The sequence below is a fragment of the Aplysia californica genome, unplaced genomic scaffold, assembly GCF_000002075.1.
Source record: "Aplysia californica isolate F4 #8 unplaced genomic scaffold, AplCal3.0 scaffold00456, whole genome shotgun sequence".
Classification (NCBI taxonomy): Eukaryota; Metazoa; Mollusca; class Gastropoda; order Aplysiida; family Aplysiidae; genus Aplysia; species Aplysia californica.
Window position 1 is genome coordinate 591,412 of NW_004797726.1, and position 8,120 is coordinate 599,531.

Sequence of the window (8,120 nt, forward strand, 5' to 3'; positions counted from 1 at the left end):
CCCCTCATCTTGTTGGACTGAACACAGATAGCAAAAGAACTGTAGCCAGCTTGTGACAAATGACCACTTACTTCAGGACTTCTAGACCTTGTTCATTTTGCTCCATTGTATGAAGCTTCTGTCTCATGCTTCACCGTGTCATTTTAAATAGCAGAGCTCTATGAATCTGGTTTGTCAGTTTTATAGAAACTGACTTACTTAACAGTATTGACTGCTTCTATACTTTGAAAGAAAATACGGTGCAGCCTCTCTATAACGACCTTCGATATAACAACATCCTCTGTATAACGACATGGTGCCCAGGTCCCGATTTTTTCTGTGTATATCATTAGCAAATTTTGGTTGCCTCTCTATAACGACATTTAGTCTGGTCCCGACGATGTTGTTATAGAGAGGCCGCACTGTATTTCATTGATGGATCAGAAAAGTGAAACAGTAAAAATTTAATTGAAGTTAAAAATCAGTTGTTCTTGTATAAAATTTGCTCTCTTGTGTGTGTTTAGGGTTGCAGTTACTCATTTTCTTCTCATCTGTTATTTCAGAGCGACGCTTTTATCCTGAAGTCTCTACCCTGAGACAACTCTTACACAAGATGGCTCCTTACTTATCATTAGACAACTCAAGACTTTTTATCCCTCAAACCTGATTGGCTGGTTTTCTTACAAATCTCTACATCCTTTTCTGTGTACTTCTTGTTGAAGCACCTGTATGTCATGAGACTTTTTGACTGTAGCATCTGACAGATACAGAGGAGTTTTTTATTTTAAATATTTTTTTGGGGTCAGTTTTGTCTTTGTTTCTTGACTGTGATGTTTAACGTGAAAATTCGTGATACAGTGGAGTGTGTTCTTGAAAGTTTGAGGAAAAACTTTGTGCTTGTTGTAAGGGTCGACTCGATAAGAAACTCAAGATTGTCATGGAAGCTGCTACGAGACATTCTTGATTATTTTACCTTGGCGCAGAGATGACAGTATTTGACTTTATGGGATACATTTGAAGACCGAGTGACAGACGTATTTGGCAGTTGGTTTTTATGCATTTAAATTCAGTATGCAGATAATATGAGAGACCTTTGAGCAATTTTTCTGCATGTTGTATTTGTTGAGAGTCACTGTGAGGATGTGGTGCACAAATATGTATTCATCTTGGTATCTGGATTTGTTTTGGTGGAATGTTGAAGCTTCATATCACACTGGTATATATAAGACTTGCTGCCACCTTCATATCAGTGGGCAGATGATTGTATGGGTTTCTTTCTTTTATTTTTTTAAATAATTTTTTTTCTTCTTTTTTTTTGGGGTGCGTGAGGCCTGACTTTGCCAATGAATGACTGAGTTTATTTTTGTATATTTCTCTAAACTTTTCTCACTGGTGTAATTACATTGAATACAAACTCATGCTTCTGGACATACACATTGTTTACCAATAACTCATCTGTAGAAATTCGCTTTAAGTGTACTTGAAAGTGTTTTGTTCATTACTGCCACCTGTTGCAGAGAGTGTCTGATTCGATGCCTTGAAAATTTGTTGTAAATAATTTTGACTTTCTCCCTGTACACTAGTTTGACTTTCCCACATTTCCTCTTTCTGTCAGTTCAGTAATTCAGTTTTCACTTCTGATACTACTAAGAAGTGAAAGGAATGCATGGTTTAGTCTTCATAAAGCTGTGTATACTATACTAGTAATAAAGTGTGGACTTGGAGCAGTTATGTGCACTGTGAAATAACTGTTGAATGTGAAACTAGGACAGTTATCTTTACTTCTGGACAGCAGTAGGAAGTTTTGTCTGTGAGGCGTACTAACAAAATGAGTTACCGCTCGCAATTCACAAATGGAAATATTAGCTAAAGAGCGATGCTGATCTTAACTTTGTAGATTTTCAATGGATGCCATTTTGTTTAATTATAATATGATTTTAATTTTTTCTTAATTATAAACTGTACAAACACTACCTACACATTAGACTTATCTATTTCCAGAGGGCTAAAATCCAAGAAGTAACTCATTCTGTCAGCCCGCCTGGCATATTGTTAGCCTTTGATTATATTCATCGCCCTACCAGATACAGATAGGTAATTTTGATGGCGAAGCTTTTGACACTGAAGTGGTGGGACGGAAGAAGACGAGATGGTACAACATGGTACCTAATGCCAAACGTGTAAAGCTGACATTAGATGTTTTCTGTGTAAATATTTTGTATTTTCCACATGACAAGGGTTGCCCCCCCCCCTCCTGGTGAACAGCAGGCCTGGCCTATTTATTTCCCACCAACCTACTGGAGTAGGGCAGTGGAGAGAAGACTTGAGAAGAATGTTTGAGTTATGAATGCTGGTGTTGTGAATGCAATGTTTAGATTTAACTACAATAAAAGATGATGGGCCACACAACTAGACCGTGGGCTACTGTAGCGGATAAATGACTTCAGGAACAGATGACTGGCTATAATAAACTGTTGAGTGGCAATGATGACTGATGACTAGCTGCAGTAGCGGATGGCTACAGTACCACCTTAAAAGATGACTAGCTACTGTAGCAGGCAAGTGGCTACAATGCTGCCATAAGAAATGACTAGCTGCAGTAGCAGGCAAGTGGCTACAGTGCTACCATAAGAGATGACTAGCTGCAGTAGCAGACAAGTGGCTGCCGTACTATCATAACAGATGACTAGCTGCAGTAGCAAACGATTAACTGCAGAACTGACAAGAGGCTATGGTTACGGATGATTGACAAGATGACTGTTGACTGACAGCAGTAGCAGGCTGCAGTAACAGATGACTGGCCACAATAAGAAGTGGTGGAGACTACCAATAGATTAATAGACAAGTTAGTAACCAGATTTTAAAATGTAAATTCTTAATGCACAATTATTTTGTAAATTATTGACCCTATCTTCACTGAACATACATTGTGAAATGTTAACATTGTCAACAGTAGCATACTTTGAAAAATATTATCAGATTATCGCAAAATTTCTTTTAAAATTGTTATTAATTTTATCTCTCTCTATCAATCTTTCATAGTTTACCGACTTCGAAATGCATATCTAGAAAAATGATAACATTGCATGTAACTTCATTAACGTTATTCATAAAATGTGAATATTACCACCAGAGACATCTGAAAGTATATATGTTAAAATATTTTCAGTATGTAGACATCCTGTAAAATGTTAACTCTTTCATCATAGACATCCACTCTTTCTCTCGGTGATGCTCAATCTACTTAGTTCATCTGGGGTGCTGCTTGATGCTTCATTTCTCCTACTCAGTTCAAAATTTTTGTGTGAGGTGCAACTTCGGACTCACCTTCTCTTTAATTCCTTTAAAAGAGACTGCACAAATAGATGTTTTATTCAAGAATGTAGAGAGACGGAGATGTACTGCATTGTTTTCCATGCTCTGATTTACTCTTGAATCGGTGACATTGTGGGGAAGATTTCAAGAAAGTGTCGTTAAGCTTGTTTAGAAGATTTTAGTCAGTAGAATTCTGGAGGATGACCTGTCTCTGAAAGTTTACTATGAGTATGATGATATACTTTCTTTTCTTATCGTAGAGAGATGAGAATCCAATGTAGGAGTATAGAGAATTTGGACTCAAGACTGTTTCCATCAACGAGGTAGTTTATCATAAGACCATAAGTTCAGGTCACAAAACAAAGGGTGTGTTTCCATCTTTTCACTGTCTAGCAGTGTATATATACACACATTTATGTTCCCACTAGACATTTTGCAACCATTCACCAATTCACCTGTCATGTTCTGTCTATTGACCGTACTTCTGCTCAATCTGGACTTGTACACATATCCCCAAACATTAGATGTTCTTATTGATCCTTCAACTACCCATACTTTAGCTGCTAACATGGGTCCTTCACACACCTGAACATTAGATGTCATCATGTTTCAGATTTGGCTTAATGTAGAATTTGTTAGCTTTGATTTGATGTCACTTTTATTGCACACTTTTTCATTACCATTACTTTTATGGTGTACAATACTTTTTCTATTTGAGGTAAATCCTAGTGATTGAAATATTTTCAATCAGTCAGATCTTCTGTTTTGAGCAATGACCTTCTTTAAATACACATTCACTATTTACTCTGAAGTCCACTGTGCCGATATCAGTACCCCTCCCCTTTCCCATATTCTCTCCTAGTTTGGAAGACTGGTTTATCATAATTCTCATATTGTATAATAAAAAGACTTGCCACTTTTTTCATCTCCACAGTACATAGTAGCTCTCAATATTCTCATGTTCTTGTGAATTATTTTGAAACATTTTTTCGCGTCCCAAGAAAAGTATTTGACTTGGTCTGACACTGCTTTACAGGGTGAATAAAACAATGTGGAGTTTCTTCTTTTTTTTTTCTCTTTTTTGCGATGTAACGATTTGCATTCTGATAACTGGGGACAATGATAGTCTTCTCCCTTAGTGGCAAAACTTCACCAAATTCATCAATGTGTGATATTTTCGCCCATGAAGATCACTGAAAAATAAGGCCCATTGTCTTTGTAAGACAGGTTTTCTCTGTCTATGTCAAATCCCGTCACACATGTACATGCATAATACAGTGGAGTTTGCTTAAACAGAGCATATACCCCCCCTGGGGCGGAGCTACTGACTCAAGTGTCTTTAGGCCATTTCTAAGGGGGGGGGGGGGGGGGGGGGGCATTAACATGTTCTAATGCTCAGTAGAATTGTAAATGGGCTGATTCATCAATGTCATGCTCATAACTGTGCCTGAAGGGCAATGGAGGACTGCTGCTCTTTCTTTCCTAATCCTTACTATCATCTTCTCTACTTCTTTTGTATGTTTGTCACACTCTTGTGACCTGCTCTTTCCGGGATGCCTTGATAGTCGAAGTAGACTTTGTGCTGTTGAAGCTAGAGAGGTGAGCAGAGTAAGCCTGATTCCCTGTATGGACTTCTCTGTTGACATCCACCCCTTGGCGCTCATATGACCTTATGCAGTCGCAAGTGCAGTAAAAACTCTATTAAAACTATAAAACTAAAACTGAACATAGTCAATCTAAAAGAAAGTAAAATCCCCAGTTTGAGCAACCTCTGTAAACAAAAACTCGGACAAACTGAAGGAAATCTGACGGGCCCGCCGATTTTGGTTTAAGCAGACTCCGCTGTAGTGTGTCTTTTCATAAGCCAGACATCAGAGTTAGCTGAAATTGGCCTCTCTTGTGACCCAGTTTCTTAAACTGTGTCTTAGTTGAGTTTTCTGTTACGGTACTCAAATTTGTTGAGTTTGGTATTAATTGCTGTATGTACCACATACCATGTGAGCTTTCTTCTTCTACACTGACTGACTTTTTTTCTCCTTCTTCCTCTCCCAACCACTGTATGTATACAACCCATGAGCTTTCTTTCTTCTCGTCTGTTTGAAAGCTTTCCCCCTCCATCTCCCAATACTTACTTCATCTTTTCTTTTTCGAGTTTTTTGTCAGATTGTATGTAGGTGAGTCTGTTTGTATTGCTGTTGATTGATGATGGATGTGTCGTGTCTGATGACAAAACATTGCAATGTCTGGTACTTGTTTACCGTCTCTGTTATTTTTGGTTTGACACAATTGCCTCTCCCGGAGTTCATCTCATAAGACTGACTGGCTAGATGTACACATTTACATGTATATACTATAATGTTTGCGTGTCTGAGAGTAGCGAGAGTTCATGCTGTTGCTGGATGATCAACAGACATTCACACACGCAAAGAGAGAATGAAGGAGAGAGAAAGAACGAGTGACATTTTGGGCGCCCATGAGTGAGAATTAAGTTCTGAAGAATTAATTCAAACTTAAGATTTTGCACTTTGATTATTAATAACCGTTTCTCTTCTCTATTTCACCTTGGTTTGTCTGTAGCTAAGAGTTCATTCTTCCTACTCTGTAGAAGGGTACATGGTATGTGTGAACTAGTAACTGTGTGTTTGATGGATGTTACGAGAACTAGGTGGAGCTTATGGGTGGCGTGGAACTGAATGTCCCATAATAATGAGTTATGGGCAGCATCGCTACAAGGAATAAAAACAATACCTGTATAAGTTTCATGTGAAATATGTCAAACTTTGAAAATGTCATAGCTTTTTAATTTAGTGGAAGATAGAGCCTGAAACTAAAGTCTTTGTAAATTATGACGATGGTCATACAGAGAAAAGAGCGAATGCCATATTTTTTTTGCTCTTGAAATTAGTTTCTACCGAACATCAGGGTTATGAAAAATCTACCAGAACTCGTATGCATTGAAACACCCTTCTGATGAGAAATAATCTTTTCTGTCCCAGCCTTAAAGAATGTCAGCTTCAAACTTTGTGTTTCCCCTCATTTACTCAAGAGTATTCACATCAACTCTATTCAACTTAAACCTCCCCTCTGATCTTGAAGACAAGATGTGAGGCACACGAGATTAAGGTGGACCGCATAATGTGAACCGACAACACTGAAGTAGCGACCTCAAACAAAATCAGGTCATTACGCGTCCCCACCTCTGAGTCTGAGCCAGAGATGACACCTTCCGACATCTGTGTGCAAGTCAGGGGCTATTTACAGCAGCGTTCCTGTACTTTGACTGGAGCTGGTTGAGAAACTGAAGGCTAGTGTTTACTATGTAAACAAAAGTTGGCAGTATTGCTAGTGATCAGAAGGATTCAGAGACCCCTTGCTTTGTGCATGGTAAAATGCTATCTTAACTCTGTCGTTGCCAAACCAGCTGAAAAATCTGCGAATAGAAATAGCCTAGCTGTCTCTGGCCTAGTGGCGGAGGGATTAACGTGTCCGGATAATATCATAATATTAACATCAACTCTTTTAGTCAGGATGAATCTTATGTGGAGTAATAAACAGAAATTATGAGTTATAGCAATGATAGTACATAACAAGATGGGCCACTTCTCTCTTTGAGCCAATTAAAAAAGTGTCCTCAAAATTTGGTGGCGCCCTCTTCACAAAAGCGCATTCTTTGCGAACAGAGTTACCCTACTTGAGTTTTTAAAAATCAATGTGAAACTAGCATGTTTTGGGATAAATTTCGGAAGAACGCTTTTTTAAAATGGTTACGCTGACAAAAAACCTTTTCCGGAGGAAAGGGTGGTGGTTTTCTTCGTTTAATTTGACTTTAGAATGAAAGGCGAGAGGTCATTAAAATAAAATAAAAAACCTAAAACTACGCACTGAACGTACCCGAACTGCTGATGAACAGCAGTCGATCTGCGCACGCAAGGAGGTGCTATTCCTATTCTTCTTCTGGAAAAACGAAAGAGAGCTTCAAAACAGACTGCAGCGCCATCTGAAGCAAAGAGCATACTTCCTGCGGACACTTTTTTGGCTGAGTGAACCATCTTGTTATGTACTATCATTGGTTATAGCGCCAATCTATCAAGGATATGTCCTGACGGCGTTAGAGCTGGTGCTAAAATCAGACCTAGCAGCTTAAAAAAAACCAAAAGCTTTGGGTTGTTTGCTTCTCGACCTCAGCAGTCTGCAGCTAAAGTGACCACCTTCTCATAGGTAGACAGAGCCCAGCTCTGACGAGACTGGACCAACCGTGGCCTTGGTGTGTCTGCATGTAACAGTCTAAATTCTCAAAGACGACCACTTATTCATTGTCATGAGAAAAGTGTTGTCTTGTACAGGTGGACTTCACGGACAGGGTCATTACAATGTAGAAAAAATCTCAAGTGAGAAGTGGTCGTTTTTTTTCGTAAGAGTTTTACTGCACTTGCAGCACAATAAGGTCATATAAGTGCCCAAGAATAGAGGTGATACAAGGGAATAACAAACACAAAAAAGAAGGAGGAGATATAAAGACGAAAGATGTTTGATAGCAAAGAAGGAGCAAACCACACCAGAGTGGCCGTTAGTGCAGGTGATTGTCTTGGAGAGGTGGCCATTAGAGCAGGTTCAACCACACACATGTGAAGGGCAACTGGGTACATAATTATGAGCATGACTTGTTTGAATGCTGTTCTGGTAGACCACAGGAATGTTTCCTAGTTATTTTTTTTCTGTGTGAGCCCTATGACATCACTATTTTCTGTGTACTTCTTCCCCACTGGCTGTGTACTCCACAGAGAAACATCACAACCTATTAGTCTGGTTTGACTTTTTAATATTCT

The 8,120-nt window shown here is 38.8% G+C and overlaps 1 protein-coding gene across 1 annotated transcript in view; it reads left to right on the top strand.

Moving 5' to 3' along the window:
* LOC101859429 (triple functional domain protein) overlaps nt 1-4,668 on the top strand; it is a 45,224-nt gene extending 40,556 nt beyond the window's left edge. The window contains exon 23 of the mRNA XM_013086336.2: nt 543-4,668. Coding sequence (XP_012941790.2) covers nt 543-575 — 33 coding nt within the window. The 3' untranslated portion in view covers nt 576-4,668. The remainder of the gene's footprint in view (nt 1-542) is intronic.
* Nucleotides 4,669-8,120: the final 3,452 nt, after the last annotated feature.